Source organism: Micromys minutus, assembly GCF_963924665.1.
Source record: "Micromys minutus genome assembly, chromosome: 6".
NCBI lineage: Eukaryota > Metazoa > Chordata > Mammalia > Rodentia > Muridae > Micromys > Micromys minutus.
The window spans coordinates 73272649-73292477 of record NC_137975.1 but is presented as its reverse complement, the minus strand read 5'-3'; the positions used below and the strand labels follow the sequence as shown (position 1 = coordinate 73292477).

The following is a 19829-nucleotide window of genomic DNA, read 5'->3' as shown; positions in this document are numbered from 1 at the left end:
ATTAATATGCAATGATAATACATTTGTGCAATGAAGATATTTGAACACGTTGTTTACTGATCAAATTATAGTAATTACTGGCAGTGACTTGGGTAAGGCTGGTCATCTAGGGAAACCACTCTCACTACTGCTTTATCTTTCTTGTAACTCTCTAGGCTCCTCTTTTTCAGCTCTCAACAAAAGGTGCCCTGTTATCCTGAAGGCCCACTGTCTGCTGTGTGTAAAACCTAGAGACCCTAGGTCTTACTTTTCCATGACTACCTGTGGGAGATTGCTGACTTCCCTCTACTGACAGCTTTTGTCCTTCCCCAGACCTCAGCCTTCAGGGTTCTGTGTCAGTTTGCACATATCTAGGCATGGACAGGATTGCAAACTCTCACAGTTAAACACCAACCTCAGTTCTCACCTGTAGGATGTATATCAAACGGCGCAGGTGCATGACTAGTTCTCATTGCTGAGCAAAAATGCTGATAAAGGAGAAGAAAGGAGAAAGGGCTCATTTTGGCTCCCAGCTTGAAGTTAGTCCAGCTCAGCAGGGAGTGAGGCAGTTGGAGAGTGGGTGATTGGACACATTCATCAGCAGACAGAAAACAGAAAGAACGAGAGCGATGCTCTGTTCCTTTTTCCTGTTTATTCTATTGATACCCACATCCAGGCAGGTCCTTCCACACTGAGGCAGGTCCTCCCTCCTGAGTTGAAACCCACTGGAAACTCACTGAAGCACCCAGAGATGTGTCTCTTCCATGATTCTAAGTCAGTCAAGCTGACAATGAAGATTAACTTCACCCAGAACCAAAACAATCAGGACTGGCCTGTGCTGTGTGAACTCGGAATGCTTTATACCCTCTTCCCTTCTCTCCTTCCTATCAGTCATCTTTGCCTTTTCTGTGTTTCTTTTTGGTTTGTTGTGGAACAGGGTCTCATGCCTGGCCTCAAATACTCTTTGCAATTGATAGGGCTTTAAAACCCTGATTCTCCAACTTCTACTTCTAGAGCAGAGGTTTGAGGTTATAGGTGTGAGTCACTGTGCCTGTCTTTGGATTTTTTTGTTTGTTTGTTTGTTTTAATTTTCTTCTTGTTTTTCTTTTTTTTCTTGGCTTTCAAAATTACTGGCAGAAACTGTGTGAACACTGCCTGCCCCAGAGTCTGGGATGATGCAGGCTAATGAGTCGGTTCATCAGGTGCTGCCTTTCAGCCTCGGTTTGCTGTGCTGCAAAATGAAAGATGACAGTCTGCGCCCATGTATTTAACAGACCATGTTCTGATTTCAGATTCACAGCCAAAGTGAAATAAAGCACCAAGTGTATGAATAAGAACTATAATTAATAAATTTAAATAAGTTAATTAAAAATTTATTGAGAGACCTAGAATCCATTTTAAAATAATGAACGTTCAAAATATTCTTCAAAACCCTTATGCCATTAACTAATATTATATGTTTTTCTGACTTAGGTCTAGGGTTTCCCCTCTTCCAGGGATCTCTGCCTTAATAGTATCCAAAGCCCAAAGACCCAAATCAGATTTGTGGTAAGCTTTGAAACACCTATTACAATAATTTAACTATTTTTGACTGATCAGTGTGAACAGCAGCAAGCAGGGGATGAAGGAAATGCCCTTCCTAAGTAGCTTTCGCATCATTACTGGAAACTACTTAAAAGGTCGAGCTTTACAGTGGACTGTGCATCAACTCAGGCAGCCAACTGTGTCCATTTCACACGCAGCTTTCTGAAATGAAAAGGGCACCAGTGACTGATGCTTCATCAGACAAAGTCTGATTACAATAGGTTATATTATCTTATAACCTGCCCCAAAAAGGAGAACTAAACTTTTCAATACTGATAGATAATAGGATTGTTTCCATCAACCTAGTATATAATGGTGATGCTGACTGTGATGCTTGTTTCGTATATCTGATTAGAATGCATGCAGAAAAACATAAACACATACAGAGGGAAAAAAAAGGAGAGGGGAGAAAAAGAAAGGAAAGGATGGAGAGAGTGGGAAATTTAAAGAATTAAGAACCTAATGTGTAAAGGCAAAATTTGTCCCTATGTAAGACACAGACACACAGTGAAGATGCTGTGGACAGTGATCATCCTGTCGTCATGGTACACGTGAGATCAGAGGCTGAGAGAAGAGAGATGGTTTTGATTTGTTTCCCCCTAGAAACCAGAGAAGCATTTGTGCCATTCTTATTCTCCCAAAAATAAAAACGGGGGAACACATGAAAAGACCTCTCCTCCCTACCTGAGCTCCCCAAAGGCACCACACCTAAGTGGGGAAGCCTGGTTCTCAGCCATCTTTCCACCTGTGGTACATACCTTTGGAGATCAGCCTCACAGAGAAAAACCAGCCAATGTGCATTTGAGGATAATGTTACAGTCCTGAGGAGGAACATCAAAGGGTGGTCAGGTGTGCTCAATGCAGCAGCTGCCACAGAACAGAAACTAGGTCAGTCCTCAGACCGGGTGAGCCCTGCAGGGCTGTATTTGAACTTTCTGGGTTTGTAGAGTTCTTGTTTTCAATGTGGAGGAGAAAGAAGGCCTGTGCAGAAACTTAGTCCCTGAGGTAAAACTCTTTCTCCCTCCACAATTACCACATAGGTTTGTTTTAGGGGCTATTTCAGACTTAATTAAAATTTAATTGTTTATGAAACTATAGAGATTATCTTTGAAAAAATAGTATTGAGTTTAATTAACACAAGGATACACAGTTAACACAGGAACAGCAGCCAGACTCTTTGTCTCTAGTCCTCTCTTACCTTTCACTAAACTCCAAAGCATGAATCAGAAGGGAACCTGCATCTGTCACCTGGACAAGGAGTTCCCAGAGATAAAGCTGGTGAGAAGGCGATCCAAATAGCCAGGGGGCAGAGAGATCTCTGCTGAGGGCACACGGAAAACATGCCCCTGCCCTGCCTGACCCAGGGACCAGGAACCCAGTATTTGGACGTCTGTTCCCACAATGCGGCGTTGGGGCCAAGAACAGGGCTCAGCCCATCCGCCATCTGGACTAGTGGAGATCCAAGGACACAGACCAGGTACAAGGGAAAGGCAAGAAAATATCTCTGACAACAAGATGGCAAGAGGAAAGCAAAAGAGAATATCATAAGGAAACCAAGACAACCTGGCAACACCAGTACCCAGCTCTCCCATCACAGCAAACAGCAGAATGTCAAACACTCCAGAAAAAGAAGACACATACCTAAAATCATACCTCAAGGTGCTGATAGAGATCCTTAAATAAGAACGGGTTGAAAAGCAAAATGAATCAGAAGCTTTTAAAAAGGAAACAAGAAAATCACTCAAAGAACTCAAAGAACTAAAGGAAAACAGAACCAAAGAGATGAAGGAATGGAAGAAGGAATTTAAAATGTAAATTGACACAATAAAGAAAGCACTAAAAGATCTAACCCTAGAGGTAGAACACTTAAAAAAGAAATCAGGAGTCACAGAAGCAAGCATTTCCAATAGACTACAAGAGATGGAAGAGAGAATCTCGGGGGACGAAGACAACATTGTAAACATAGACAAAACAGTCAGAGAAGATGCAAAAATTAAAAAGCTCCTAACCCAAAATGTCCAGGAGATCCAGGACACAATGAGAAGACCAAACCTAAGGATAATAGGATTAGAAGAGGGCGAAGAATATCAACTAAGAGGCACAGTAAATATCTTCAACAAAATCGTAGAAGAAAACTTCCATACCCTTAAGAATGAGATGACCACGAGCATAAAAGAAGCCTTCAGAACTCCAAATAGGTTGGACCAGAAAAGAAATACCTGCCAACATATAATAGTCAAAACACCAAGTGCCCAAAGCAAAGAAAGAAAACTAAAAGCAGTAAGGGAAAAGGGTCAGGTAACATATAAAAGCAGACCAATCAGAATCACATCCAATTTCTCAACAGAGGCTATGAAACCTAGAAGAGCCTGGACAGACATCATGCACTCCTTAAGAGAGCACAAGTGCCAGCCCAAGCTGCTATACCCAGCAAAACTATCAATCACCATAGATGGAGAGATGAAGATATTTCAAGACAAATCCAAATTTACACAATATCTGACCACAAACCCAGCACTACAACAAATTATAGGTGGAATACAATGAGGGGAACTACGTCCTAGTAAAAACAAGAAAACTCCTAAGCAAGAAAACCAAAAGAAGAAAGAGACACAGACACAACTCAACCTACAAAAGCAATAATAGCAGGAAACAGCAACCACTATTCCTTGATATCTATCAACCTACATGGACTCAACTCCCCAATAACGAGACATAGGCTATCAGACTGGATAAATAAACAAAATCCAGAATTTTGCTGCATACAGGAAACTCATCTCAGAGACAGAGACAGACACTATCTCAGAGTAAAAGAATGGGAAAAAACTTCCAAGCAAACAGCTCCAAGAAGCAAGCTGGAGTGGCTATTCTAATATCGAATAAAGTAAATTTCCAACCAAAAGTTATCAAAAAAGATAAGGAAGGACACGTTTTACTCATTACAGGGGAAATCTGTCAAGAAAAACTCTCAATCCTTAACATATCTGCTCCAAATACAAAAGCACCCACATTCATAAAAGAAACCCTACTAAAGCTCAAAAAACACATTTCACCCCACACAATAATAGTGGGAGACTTTAATACACCACACTCTCCAATGGACAGATCATGGAATCAGAAACTGAACAAGGTCACTGTAAAATTAGCAGAGACTATGAACCAACTGGAATTAATAGATATCTACAGAACGTATCATCCTAAAATAAAAGATTACACCTTCTTCTCACCACCCCATGGCACCTTCTCAAAAATTGACCACATAATTGGACACAGAATGAGCCTCAATCGATATAAGAAGATTGAAATACTCCAATGCATCCTCTCAGATCTCCATGGTCTAAGGCTGCTCTTTAATAACAACAAAGACAACAAAAAGCCCACACACACATGTAAACTAAACAACACTCTGTTAAACAATAGCAGGGTCAAAGAAGAAATAAAGAAAGAAATTAAGGATTTTCTAGAATTAAATGAAAACAAAAACACAACGTTCCCAAACCTATAGGGTGCAATGAAAGCATTACTTAGAGGAAAACTCATAGCTCTGAGCACTTCCAAAAAGAAACTGGAGAGAGCATACATCAGCAACTTGACAGCACAGCTAAAAGAACTAGAACAAAAGGAAGCAGATACACCCAAGAGGAGCAGATGGCAAGAAATAATCAAACTTAGGGCAGAAATAGACCAAATAGAAACAAAAAGAACCATTGAAAGAATCAACAAAACCAAGAGCTGGTTCTTTGAGAAAATTAACAAGATTGATAAACCCTTAGCCAGACTAACTCGAGGGCAAAGAGAAAGTATCAAAATTAACAAAATCAGAAAGGAAAGTGGAGACATAACATCTGAAACTGAGGAAATTCAAGAAATCATCAGATCATACTACAAGAGCCTATACTCATCAAAGCTGGAAAATCTAGAGGAAATGTATGAATTCCTAGACAGGTAACAAATACTGAAGTTAAACCAGGACCAGGTAAACCATCTAAATAATCCCATAACACCTAAAGAATTAGAAGTAGTCATCAAAAGCCTCCAAACCAAAAAAAAAAAAAAAAAATCTATCAGACATTTATTGACAACCTAATACCAATACTCTTCAAAGTATTCCTCAAAATAGAATCAGATAGAACACTACATAACTCATTTTTGAGGCCACAATAATTTTCATTCCTAAACCACACAAAGACCCTACAAGGAAAGAGAACTTCAGAAAAATCTCAGTTATGAACATTGATGCAAAGATAGTCAACAAAATTCTTGCAAACCGAATCCAAGAACACATCAAAATGATCTTTCACCATGACCAATAAGCTTCATTCCTGGGATGCAGGGATGGTTTAATAGATGTAAATGTATCAACGTAATGCACCATATTAAAAAAAAAAAAAAAAAAAAAAAAAAAAAACTCAAAGAAAAAAAAACACTTGGTCATCTCACTAGATGCTGAGAAAGCATTTGACAAAATTCAGCACCCCTTCATGTTAAAAGTCTTGGAAATAACAGGAATCTACGACCCATACCTAAACATAATAAAAGCAATATACAGTAATCCAATAGCCAACATCAAACTTAATGTTCAGAAACTTGAAGAAATCTCACTAAAATCAGGAACTAGACAAGGCTGCCCTTTCTCCCCTTACCTATTCAACAGTACTATAAGTCTTGGTTTGAGCCATTAGACAGTAAAAGGAAATCAAAGAGATACAAATTGGAAAGGAAGAAGTAAAAACATCACTATTTGCAGATGACATGGTAGCGTACTTAAGTGACCCCACAAATTCCACCAGAGAACTTCTACAGCTGATAAATAACTTCATCAAAGTGGCTGGATATAATATTAACCCAAACAAATCAGTTGCCTTCCTCTACTGAAAGGACAAACATGTGAAGAAATAAATTAGGGAAAAGATACCCTTCACAATAGTCACAAACAATATGAAATACCTTGGTGTGACTCTAACTAAGCAAATGAAGGACCTGTGTGACAAGAACTTCAAACCTCTAAAAAAGGAAATCGAGGAAAATCTCAGAAACTGGAAAGATCTCCCATGTCCATGGATTGGAAGGATAAACATTGTAGAAACAGCCATCTTACCAAAACCAATCTACAGATTCAATGCAATCCCCATCAAAATTCCAGCCCAATTCTTCATAGATTTGGAAAGAGAAATGTGCAACTTCATCTGGAATAACAAAAGAACAGGGAAATACATCCTCAACAACAAGAAAACATCTGTGGAAATCACTATCCTTGACCTCAAGCTATATTACAAGGCAATATTGCTAAAAACTGCATGGTACTGGTACAGAGATAGGCATATGGATCAATGGAACAGAATAGAAGATTCAGCAATGAGCCCTCACATATATGGTCACTTGATTTTTGACAAAGGAACTGTAAAGATTTAATGAAAAAAGGACAGCCTCTTCAACAAATGGTGTTGGTCCAACTGGCACTCAGCATGCAAAAGAATGAAAATAGACTCTTTCTTATCTCCTTGTACAAAGCTCAAGTGCAAGTGGATCAAAGATCTTCACATTAAACCAGACACTGAAATTATTAGAAGGGATAGTCGGGAAAACCTTAAAACAGGCCCAAGAGAAAATTTCCTGAATGAACACCAATGGCTTGTGCTCTAAGGTCAAATATTGACAAATGGGACATAATGAGATTGCAAAGTTTCTCTAAGGCTAAGGACACTGTCAAGGAAACAAAAATGGCAGCCAACACATTGGGAAAAATCTTTACCAACCCCACATCAGACAGAGGCCTAATATCCAAGGTATACAAAGAACTCACGAAGTTAGAAACCAGAGAATCAAACAACCCTATTACGAAATAGGGTACAGAGCTAAACAATATCCCTCAATTTCTCAATTGAGGAATATTGAATGGCTGAGAAGCATCAAAGGAAGTGCTCGACATCATTAGTTATCAGGGAAATGCAAATCAAAACAACCCTGAGATTCCACTTCACACCAACCAGAATGGCTAAGATCAAAAATTCAGATGACAGCAGGTGCTGGCTAGGATGCAGAAAAAGAGGAACACTTCTCCACTGTTGGTGGGGTTGTAAACTGGTATAACCACTCTGTAAATCAGTCTGGTGATTCCCCAGAAAATTGGAAATAGTACTACCTGAATACCCAGTTATTCCACTTCTATGCATATACCCCAGAGAAGCACCAATATATAACAAAGATACATGCACCACAATGTTCATAGCAGCCCTATTTATAATAGCCAGAAGCTGGAAGAAACACAGATGTCCTTCAGTAGATGAATGAATACCAAAATTGTGGTATATTTACACAATGGATTACTACTCAGCTATCAAAAACAATGATTTTATGAAATTCTTAAGAAAATAGATGCATCTAGAAAATGTCATCCTGAGTGAGGTAACCCAGTCACAAAAGAACAGACATAATATACAGTCACTGGTAATTGGATACTAACCTCAGAAAACTCTGAACACCCCAGAAATAACTTCCAGACTATATGAAGTTCAAGAAAAAACAAAGGCCAAGAAAAAAAATGAAAATGAAAAACCATTATGTTTAATCTTTGCACACCAAGAAAACTTTGACGAATTCTAGGTTACATCTTGTTTTGCATGTACTTTATGCTCATTGTAACCAGTAAGATTTTAATGCACACTATCAAACCTTTAAAAAAAAATCAAGTACTGACAAAAATATATTCATATACTTTTATGCAAAACTGCTTAAAATCTGTACATTTATCTTTGTATTTTAAAAAATATTGTTCAATTTAAAAAAATAAATAAAAAAAGATTGAATTTTGCAGGGAGGAGCTGGAGATATGGCTCAGAGGTTAAGAAAATTTCTTCCATACAGCCTAGGTTTAATTCTCAACAATGTCATGATGGCTCATAGCTATCAATAATGAGATCCTGTGCCCTCTTATAGCATGCAGCTGTACATTCAAGCATAGGACTGTATACATAAAGAATGAATGAACCTTAAAAAAAAAAAAAAAACGTATTATGAATGGACTGGGCACAAGACAAGATGGGAACAGGCGATTGAGTTGGAAGGAAATGGAGTTGAAGGAGAAAGTGTGGAGAAAGAGGTAGCTGGAGTTGGGTATGGTAGGGGTTGATGTAGAAATCAAGAGCAATGGTAACTTCCTGGGATCTATAAAGGTGACCCTAATGAGGACTCTAGTAATAGGGACTACTAAGTGTGAAATGGCCATCTACTGTAAATGAGGTATTCAATCGTCAGACTTGCCTGCATTCAGTTGAATTGTTTGCTAAGCTTGTCCTATAGGACTCAGGTGGCTGCTAAGACAAAGGGGGTGCTCCCTGAAAACTGATATCAAAACCCATTTGGCTAGAACAGCACCCACACAACTCACTGAACATGGAGACACTGAGCTGGTCCATTCATGGAGCCTTCGCCTCTATATTTTAAACTGTTTGGTGTGAGAAGTTACTCTTATAGGTTTCAGAGAGAGAAATGTGGCCACCACCTCAACACAAAAATGTTGACCTAAGATGTGTCCTGCCTGAAAAAAGTGCCAGGGCACTGGTTGCACCGGATGTACAAGAAAAGCCAGTCAATGTCCGATGTTTCTTAAGGTCCCACTCCAGGAGAAGGAATCCATACCCCATAATCCCCCTGTGAAAAAGAACCAGACCATAAATTGTGACAACCATATGATAAAACTAAGCACTACTTGTCTAAAAATATCAATAATACTCCTAATAATATTCTACTATAGTCATAGATCACTGTGTTATCTAGTCATCATCAGAGAGGTGGCCTCCGGAAGCAGATAGAGCAGATGCAAAGACCCACAGACACATATTAGGCAGAAAGGGAATCTATCTGGGAGGTCTCCATCAAATCCTCAGAGCACAAAAATATTTTGGAAGAGGAGGCAAAAAGCGTGTAAGAGACAGAGAGGATGGAAGGCAACCAAAGAACAAGACCCTCTGAATCAACTATACAAAGTACATTTGAGACTCAAGCAGTAAGCACAGGGCCTGAATGAGTATATACAAGGTCCTCTGGAGATACAGAAAGCTCAGTACACAAAAACTTAGTTAATTGTTCATTTTCTCATCTCACACTCTTCCTCTCAAACTAATTAAACACTAATTAATCTGCAAATGACTTCTGAGCAAAACAGATGTGTAACTGTGGGAGAGAGGGAAGCTGTACTTAGGGACTAAGGCCCTACAGTGACCTTTCTTCCCCCTGACACTGTGACAACATGAAACCTGAAGTCTGCAGTACCTGATGGCAGCCAAGAGCCCCACAGAGGCAGACAGTACAAATATGACCTGGCAAGTGTCACCTTCCCAGAGCTGCCCCAGAGCCTGACTGCACCACAGAGGTCCAGGTGAGAACACGGAGGTAAGATCTTCATCCCCTCGGCTGTGCTGTAGTGAGATTCACTAAAGCAGAAGTTTCTCTCTGACTAAGACAGGGAGGAGTTGAGAGACTGTGTGAGCCTCGGGTCCTCCACTTTCCTTCTGACCCTGACAAGGCTGGTCCCTGTGTCCAGGGAGATCAAAGGAGACAAATTCCTAGATATACAGAAATACTGAGGCATTGGTGTTCATCCTCCATCTAGAGTCAGGACAGAGCTTTGGCTGGAGCTGTACCCAAGGTTATCTTCAGATAATTTTTAAAGTAATCAGAAAGATCAAGACGATTTTCAAATGTTTATCAAACAGTGGAGAAAATAATGAAGCGCGTAGGTAAGATCAGCATTAAATAGACTATGCCAGTGTAAACGTTTTTCAATAGTTTGCATAGGGAGACTCTGTCTCACAAGTAAGAAGACAAAAGAGTAGTAACTCACCGATGTTGGTAAAGTTTGTACTTTGAACTTCTGATGCATTTCTGTTTTTTTTTTTTTTTTTTTAAGTATTGGCATATGTCTTCGTTTACAATACCTTTATTACTCCCACTTTGAAAATTTCTGAATTCACCCTTATAGTCCCTTGATTATGTCACCTAATATTACACATACTTATCTCAAGTCCAGTCGTTATATATCTGCAGCATGTGGAGAGTATAAACCACAAAGTGATCATCATTACTAACTCGAGGGCTGCTATAAGGATCAAGGCTGCAACCTAGCTCATCCTAAAACAACCTCATCTTTACGTCATCCCAGGGCTAAGAAGCAAAGAGCAGCAATCTTTTCTTCCTTTGAATGTTTGTTTGCATTTTTTTAGAAAATCAGAATGAATGGTTATAATCTCCCTCAGGCTCTTAGGAATTAAGCACACCATGATAACATATATGAATCTAAACACAAATTAATTCTATCTTTTAAATCACTTTCCTTTAACATTTCCCAAATATATGTGTGGGAGATGAGTCGCTTCTCTCCTCTGACTGTCTACATTAGTAGAAATGAATCACTAGAGTGTCAGAGCTGCTCTCATGTGTGATTTCAAGTTTGAAGACAGGCATAGAAGACCGGAAATGGAGGATTCTGCCAGGCAAGCTAGCATTAAGCAAATAGAAAATTTTTATTATTTTCTACCAGAACTTGAAGTTATTGATTGCAGCATTTTTTACAGACTTTAGTCTTTGAAAAAAAATTAATATGTATGTTAAAGACAATAACAAATGCCAATGAGCTTCCTATTAATGTCTGGAGCATAGTTCATTATATGCAGATATTCAGGATGATATTATGACTCTGATACAAGCAAGAATTAACTATTGTTCAGAAGGGCAGTTGAAAGGCAATAACTGACATTTCTAGAGCCTTGAAGCCACTTGGGACAAAACATAGCAACAGGCTAGGTTCCCAAGGGGACAGTAGGAGGTCAGAAGAATAAAGACATTTAGGGCAATCTTGTGAGTTGTCAAAGCTGATCATAAATCCCTGAGAGATGAGAACTGAGTTTTGAACATGAAGAATAACACCCTGCAGAGGTCTAAGTCCTGGAATCCGCTTGGGCTGATGTAGGACAAAGCTGCTGCCTGACAAACAGGTTGGAAAAGAAACAGGAGGAGAAGCGGGCTGTAAAGCAAACTGGTGTAACCACTGCTCGCAAGGACCCACGAAGGCAAATGCCACCATGTCCTCCTAGATGGGAGGGTCCCTGCTCACACACTATGTCCTAACTCACTGTACTGCATACAGCCATTTTGAGAACTCATAACTCAAAAACTTCACTCATCTCAGGGAAGCACCTAACAACTCATTAATCCCCTTCTGCATCTTACTCATTAGCAACACCTCATCCATTAGGTGTTCCATGCTCCCTTAGAAATCCTGAGGTCCCTCATTAAGATCAGAAATGCCCTGGTTCATCTAATGGGATCACAGCACCCTGGTACCCACTCTTCTAGGAAGTATCCCAGGATTGTACAAGGCACTGTCCCTAGCTGCAACCTGATGGTTACATAAATTTTTTTTCACATAAACGTTTTTTTCAGGATATCTTCTGGTGATACAGCTTTAACTGTGGTATTATATCTGGAAAGGTTTCACAACTTGACACTGAGGATTATATTAAAAATATTTAGTAAATATTCTTGCAGATGGAAATCTAATGATCCCTATAAAAACAAACATCAAGATGTAGACATTGAAGTTATAAAGCTTTGAAGTCAAATGCCAATCTAGAAATTGTTACACTCTTCAAGATGCAGATAAAAAAGGAATATCAAACAAAGAAAGAGAGATGTGGAAAGAAAAGTTACTAAATGTAAGAGAGGAATCAAGTATTGAACAGCAGGACTTCTCAGTGTCTATGTGTGATGTGGGGAAAGACTTGGCATTTGGGCGGGTTAATAGGAATAAGAAAAATGAGAAACAGAGGAAAAATTTTTGGTAATGGGAAGTTGGAATTGAACTATGGTGAGACAAAACAAGGATAATTTGTGTAAGCAGAAAGACAGATACAAACACACACACACACAAACTTGAACAAGACAATTTTACTAGTATAAAGATCAAAAATATTTCTTTTTAATTTTAGATTAAATGCCACCTATCAAAATTCTCTGTCTGTGCACTCAAAATATATTAGAGGCCTTAGAAAGAAGAAGTTTCAGGGAACTAATTTGCAACATTACATGTGTCTGTCCCTGCTTTGTGAACTCCAGAAAATGCTATTGTGCAAAATGTGTCCAGACCTATGTCTAGAATTGCAAAGGCTTCCTTCAAAAACTGTTTGCATCCTAGATACAAGTTTTTCTTCCTAGGAAGAAAAAAATGGTTTTGAAGTATATTGAGGACATATTTTCCCTCTTTGTAACTGTGGTTGGTACTCTAGGGAACATGTCTGTTTCTATGAATTATATCTTCAGTTTGTGGGAAAGCCCCGAGAAGAAACCCATACACCTGATTCTCATCCACTTGGCTTTTACAAACATCATAATTCTTCTTACCAAAGGATTGCCAAAGACAATAGCAGCTTTTGGTTTAAGAAACGTCCTAGATGATATAGGCTGTAAGATCATTGTTTACCTGGAGAGACTGGCCCGTGGCCTCTCCATCTGCACCAGCAGTCTCCTCACTGTGGTCCAGGCCATCATCATCAGTCCCAGAGGATCTGGGTGGAGGAAGCTCAGTCCAAAGTCTGCATGGCACATCCTTCCATTCTTCTCATTCTTTTGGATACTCAATGGTCTAATCAGTGTGAACCTAATCTATTCCATCACAAGTACAGGTCTGAATATATCACAAAATAAAAATGATGACAACTATTGCTATTTTAAGCTAGAAAGTCAGAAAATAAAATGGATTTTTCTCACCCTCATGGTCCTGAGAGATGCAGTGTTCCAGGGTGCCATGGGCGGGGCCAGTGGCTACATGGTGTTTCTTCTCCACAAGCACCACCAGCAGGTCCTCTACCTTCAGAACTCCAAGCTTCTCTACAGAACTCCCCCTGAGCTGAGAGCTGCTCAAAGTGTCCTCCTTCTGATGCTCTGCTTTGTTTTCTTCTATTGGGCAGATTGTGCCGTTTCTCTAATTTTAAGCATCTTTTTAAGGGGAAATAACTTGATAGAAAATACTCGAGATTTTCTGACCCTTGGTTATGCAACTTTTAGCCCCTTTGTACTGATTCACAGAGATGGGCTTCTGGCTAAATTCTGGCATGCTTAGTGAAAGAAACTGAGAAAATATCATTGATTTATATGTCAAAAGGTGTCAAATAAATCTCAGTTCTGCAATATTGTGAGTAAGAAACCTCAAAAAGTATACTAAGTGTATGTTTATTCTCAGAAACTCTTCCTGTTGTTTCACAGCCTTGAAGTTGACAGAAAAAGGTCTTTGCAAACTGCAGTGATAGAGAATTCTATTCTACAGTTGCCACTGTTTTGAAGGGATTTTTTAAGCCTTTCTGTATTTGTATTAATTCATTGTGTATGAAGAGTTTGTCTGCATTTACAACTGTGCAGCACACACATGCCCTGTGCCTGAGGGGTCTTGGACATCAAACATCCTGTGACTGACTGAAGTTACAGGGATTGCTCTGAACCAGTGCCTGGTTGCTGGAAATGTGCCTGGCTTTTCTGGAGGACCAGACAGTGCTCTAGCACTGAGAAATGAGTCTAACAAGATTTGTAAAACTGGTTTTATGACCACCAAGATTAGAAGCATGCAGATGAAATTTGTAAATTTTGTGTAATTCATAATGCTCTGATCATGTTAATCTAGTAAATACATAGCTTATACTAGACAATGTACATTCCAAATATTAATGCCACAGGGTGTTTTGGACTTCAAAGTGTCTGTTAAGTATCCATGTGTAGAAAATATTTTATAGAATTATGAAAGAATGATACATACTGTGAATTCAGTCAATAGAAGTCAAATGTACAAGTCACAGAACTTAAATGCCCTGGGTGACTTCATTGGTGCTATATTTGTGAAAGTTCTTTGCAGGTATAAACACTGGAGATACGGAATAAATTAGATAACAAATCCACAGTACAGTTTTATTTTGTACTCAACTATAGCTACTGTGTTAATTTAGAAATTGCATCTTCTGTTTTGAAATGATTCCGTGAGTGTGACTGAAGCCTGGCTTGCAGCTGCCCTTTGTCACTGCCCCGGTGCTCTCCACAGCCTGGTGCGGCTCTGTGTCACCAAGGAGCTCGGGAAGGACTTCACTCTACATTTACTTAAATGAAACATCACCACTTAATTTCCTAAACTGAATCCATACAGTAAGATAATGACATCTGTCTAAGAATCTGATGGACACATTCCAAAAAATACTTACTGATATAATTGTTGAACATGAAATTGTTGAGTCACTAGAGATAAGTTCTTATCCTATTTTTTAAAAGAATGTCTATGTCATATCTGACTGGAAACACTGAGAGCCGCATGGCTCTACTTTACAATGATGAGTACCATCTTTATTCTGCTTGGTTGCACTGTACACAAAATATTTTAAGTAACTGGTGTGTATTGTATTGTGCTGCAGATTACTAAATAGCTTTTTTTCTGATTACATCCATGTATATTGCCCATGTAATTATATGCCCCATGTAGACATGTCTATACAGGCCTGAAGAGTATTGGTTCCCTAGGAACTAGAGCTACAGGCTGTCATGTGTCCCATGATGTGAATGTAGAATTAAGAACCAGAGTCCTCTGTAAGACAAACAGGCAAACAAGGTTGTTATTTTAATTCTCTGTAAAAGTTAAAATAGATTGCGAAACAATAAAATAAAACCTTAATAAGAACAAACATTTAAATTTTTAATACATGATAAAAATATGTTCTAATATGTAAATATGTAGCAGATAGTAAAGGCAATCTGGAAATGGAGTAAAACTTTGCCCTTCTGATACCTCAACAGAGATTTGGCAATTAAATTAGTATAAACATTGCTTCAAAATTTATAACTTCTATAAGCTGGACACATTGCCTGTCACTATCATGGACCTGAGACATTACGCTAAATACAATTATTTTATTTCAGACCCCAGAACAAGGGACTGAAGTGCATATTTTACATACCAAAACAGACCTGGCCTCGAGGTTCTCCCAACCCCCCTCAGTCCCTACCTGGAATGCCCTACCCCCAATCCTGAACATTCCAGCCCAAGAGTTGAGCTACCCAGAGAGGTTCTTTCCTATAAAATCCAGACATTTTGGCTTCTCACACTCTTCTCTCTGCATGCACACCCCCCCCCCTTCTCGCCTATACCCCTTTCCCCAGAGAGATTCTCCTCTCCTCAGTCCTTGGGGTCAGTGAACTCCCCCACCAGAGAGCAGCTTCCCAGATAAATTTGCCTTTTATATAATCTAATCTGGTTTGAATTGTCTCATTTCACTAAGCAAAGAAAATAATTATGAAGGAAGTGAGCTGCACTCCAAGGGCTGAGACTGCACACTTTTCTGACAGACACTGACAACTTTGCCATGCTTCCTTGAAGCTGAGAACCACAGGATTCCCAAATACAAATACAAACTGGGAATCCTAACCCTAGTAGGCTGGACCCAGCTCTCACCTTCAGCAGGTTCCCAGTGAGGAGAAATGGCAGCCCTTTAGTTCATTCTTTTGTCCTACATGATTCTGTTATAATAACTTCTTACCTCAATAAGCCTGTATAAAAAAACCATAACCCAGTTATTGTTGTAAATTAGATTTCTTGCCTAGGCCCAGACAGACCACACCAAACACGGTTCCACGTGGAGAGGTTTAATAGAACGGGATAGGGCAGGGGTCAAGGCCGGGCGAAGAGAGGAAGAGGAAAGAGAGAGAGAAGGAAGGGTTTCGGCCTTTTGTAGGGGTAGTGACGTCACTTGCTCCCAGGTGGAGATGGGATTTAGAACTGATGTCTTCTGGGAATGCTTTGGCTGTTTCCATGGCAATTGATGTGCTAGGCTCCTGTCACCTGTGGGTGGAGCCATTGCTGGGGGAGGGGGCTATCCTAATGCCAACATTCCTCCCTTTTTTCTTATATAAAAAGAGAGAAAAGGGGAGGGTAGGGAAGCCGATGGTGAAAAGGGAATAGGGGCGTCGGGTCTCTTAAACTGCTTCCTGCTGTCTTGGGGCGTCGTATGGGTGTAGCTGGTTTTCGCCATCGGGTTCCACTTGGTAATCATTAACATCAGGATTTTCTATAGGCAATGGCTTGTAGTCCTGCAACAGGAACTGATTAATGGTTTGGTTAGAAATTTTTTGTATCTGTCGTTGAAGGAATGTAGAGACAAGATTGATAAGGCAGGGAGCAAATAGTAATGCTAGAAAGATGACTAGAAGAGGGGTTACGAAGGGGAGTATCCACTTCCATATAGGGTTTTCGAAGGTCCAGAAACTGGAGGTCTCACGTTCCCTGGAATTTTGTATGTCAGATTGTAGCTCTTGGATCTTATCTCTCACTATCCCGGATTGGTTGACATAGAAGCAGCATTCTTCTTGGAGGAACAGACAAAGGCCACCTTCTTTAGCTGTTAGAAGGTCCAGCCCCCGTCGGTTTTGAAGAACCACGGCTGCCAGGGAATCTATCTGTTTTTGGATGGTGAGCAGAGTTTCAGACACTTCTTGAAACCTGTTGTTGAGGGTGGAAGTGATCTCATTATATTTGGTCATGGAAGTAGTTATTCCTGCTATCCCAGTGCTAGTTCCTACTGCTATTCCTGCAGCTACCAAAAGTGGCACGACCTGAACTGCTCTCTTATGTCGGGCAGCTATCATATTGACGACTGGGATTGGCAGGGGCTCGTTTCCCTGGATTACTCCTAGTTCGGGGAAAAGGAGAACCAAAGTGCAGCTTCCTGACCAGCTGCCAGGTAAACGATGATATGCCTGATGCCACAGAGGATTGATGTATTTTGGATCACTGGGCACTGTGGCAGAGATGGGGTATCAAGGGTTGTGGTCATATTGCAGTCTAAGGAGCCTAACATTCCTACAGGATGTGTCCCAGATGCCTTAAAACAGTTTGCCATGCCAAGAAGAGAGATAGAGGAGAGGTAAGGGGTCATGGCAACATCAGAGTCGGGACAGCTGACGAAGGGTGAGGTAAGGTTATTGGGCAACATTACTGGAGAAGCTGTGAGCGGCAATTGTGAGTTTGTTCCAGGAGGAACACATAGCCAGCAGTCTTTAAAACGACCAGGTCGGGTGATATTAAGGAGCTTGTATGCTAATGTCAAAGTCTGAAGCAAAAGGCGGAAGGACAAGCTGGTGCCATTCATGAGGGGGGATGTTAAGGAAGTAAGGACCTCGGAGGAGTGTTTGATTATTTTTCCTACCCCTTCTATATCTAGGGGTTGGGCAACTGAAACATATTTTCTCTGAATTTTGATAGTACTCACTGGGGATCCTGGTTGGTTTTTACGGTAGAGCTTACCGACAACTCCAGTCTCCCACCTGGGATCTCATGGATCTTGTATGTAGTAAAAGAGCTGCAGGTGTCTCAAGAATCACCTTAAAAGGGTCCTGGTAGGGTCTAGTAATTGGATGACAATAGAAGAGTGTTTAGCAACAGACTCGGGGGTCTACCTGATAAGCTGGTAAAGGAAACATGTTTGTGTTAATAGGTTGACTGGATAGGAGGAGAAGCAGAGGGGTTGCTGGCGAGCTTGGGTTTAGGCGAGTGGGGGGAGCAAAGGAAATGGAAGCTCCCAACTTTACTAGAAGGTCTCTTCCCAATAAGGGGACAGGACATGTAGGCACTACCAAAAAGGAATGGGTGAGAGGTATGCCCCTGAAGGTACAATTAAGTGGTGGGGTTTGGTGAGGGAGATAGGGTTGTCCTCCTACCCCGACAATAGGAAAACGGGAGGGAGAAGTGGGTCCCCAAAACTCCGTCAGGACCGAGTAAGTGGCCCCAGTGTCCAAGAGGAAGGAGATGGGCCGCCCACATACCATGATAGCTACCCGTGGCTCCCTGTTTGTAATGGTAGTGGTCGTGTCAAGGGAGCCCAGGCTCCGTCAATCGTCCATAGCCAAGCCTAGGAGATCGGCTGGAGAGTTATTTGGGTGTGATGCCCCCTGTCTTGCGCGACATAAGGGCAGTCTACAGCCCAGTGTCCCTCTCGATGGCATCTAGGACATGGCCCCTTTGGTTTGCGGGGGCTAGGGCAGGCTTTTGCCCAGTGACCTTGCTGACCACACTTATAGCAGGGAGCTGGTGGTCCCTTTGCCCTCGGAGGCCGGGAGTTTGTAGCAGTGGCTGGTCGGACAGCCTGTGCCAGCATATGGTACTTTTGTTTGCGAGCCTTTTCATCTCTCCCATGGTACACTTTAAAGGCCAGCGCCAAGACTTCTGCCTGTGGAGTTAGGGGCCCCCTCTCCAGCCGTTTAAGCTTGTCTCTTATGTCGGGGTAGCTCTGGGAAAAAAATATGTCATTAACAGTTGTTTACCTTCTGGGTTTTCAGGATCTAAGTTAGTGTACTGTAACAGGGCCTTTGTGAGGCGCTCTAGGAATTGGGATGGGTTTTCTTGTCTGTCTTGGAAAACCTCTTGTAGCTTTTCAAAATTTACCGGTTTTAAGGCTGCTCTGCGGAGACCAGCCAGGAGGCAGGTTATGAACCTGTCTCTGGCCAAGATACCACTCGTGGAATTGTAATCCCATCGGGGATCTTGGTCAGGTACTGCCTCAGATCCAATTGGGTATGTTGTATCTGTTTGATGGATTTCGTCTGCATGCGTTTTTGCCTGCTCCCAAACTCGCTGGCTTTCCTCAGGAAGTAAATTATTAGTGAGTCTCATAGTAAAGCATAGAACATCAGACTATAAGATTGCGGCACAGAAGAGGACAGAAAGGGAGGAAAGGGGCACCGGCAGTGGTGCTTGAGGCCGAGTGGTGTGTCCACGTCCACATGTGAGTCTGGCTGTGGAGGGGAGTTTTGAAAAGCTTAGAATAACATGAATAGAAGCTGAGGTAGAGGTTTGGATTTTGCGGCGATGGCTAGTTGGCTGGATCGAGAGCTGTGGTGTCATCTGCCTTATTGCCTCATTGCTAGAAGGAGGTGGGTGGGGTTATAAGAACACAGAGAAGGATTAGAGCGGAGATAGATAAATAGGGAACCTCTTTCCATTTACCAGATCGTTGGCAGTATGAGTGGAGGTCTCGTAAAATTAACGAGTCTAGGGTGCCATTTTTCGGCCATTTTGAGTTATTATCTAGTGGATATTGAGTCCAAACATTGTTGCAGAGATGTATCAATTTTGATGTCTTTAGCTGAGGTGTTAGTTTTAGAGATTTGAAATTTTCCAGGAGACATCCCAGTGGGGAGCCTGGTGACACGTTTTGAGACACTGAGTTGCCCATTGGGAAGGTACA

General features: G+C 40.9%; 1 protein-coding gene across 1 annotated transcript; it reads left to right on the top strand.

Annotated features, from left to right (window-relative positions):
* Positions 1-12763: 12763 nt before the first annotated feature.
* On the top strand, positions 12764-13678 carry LOC308421888 (vomeronasal type-1 receptor 4-like; the record flags this gene model as incomplete). Its single annotated transcript, XM_080918357.1, has 1 exon — positions 12764-13678. Exon 1 carries the CDS (start codon positions 12785-12787, stop codon positions 13676-13678), a length of 894 nt encoding a protein of 297 aa, XP_080774483.1. The 5' UTR covers positions 12764-12784.
* Positions 13679-19829: the final 6151 nt, after the last annotated feature.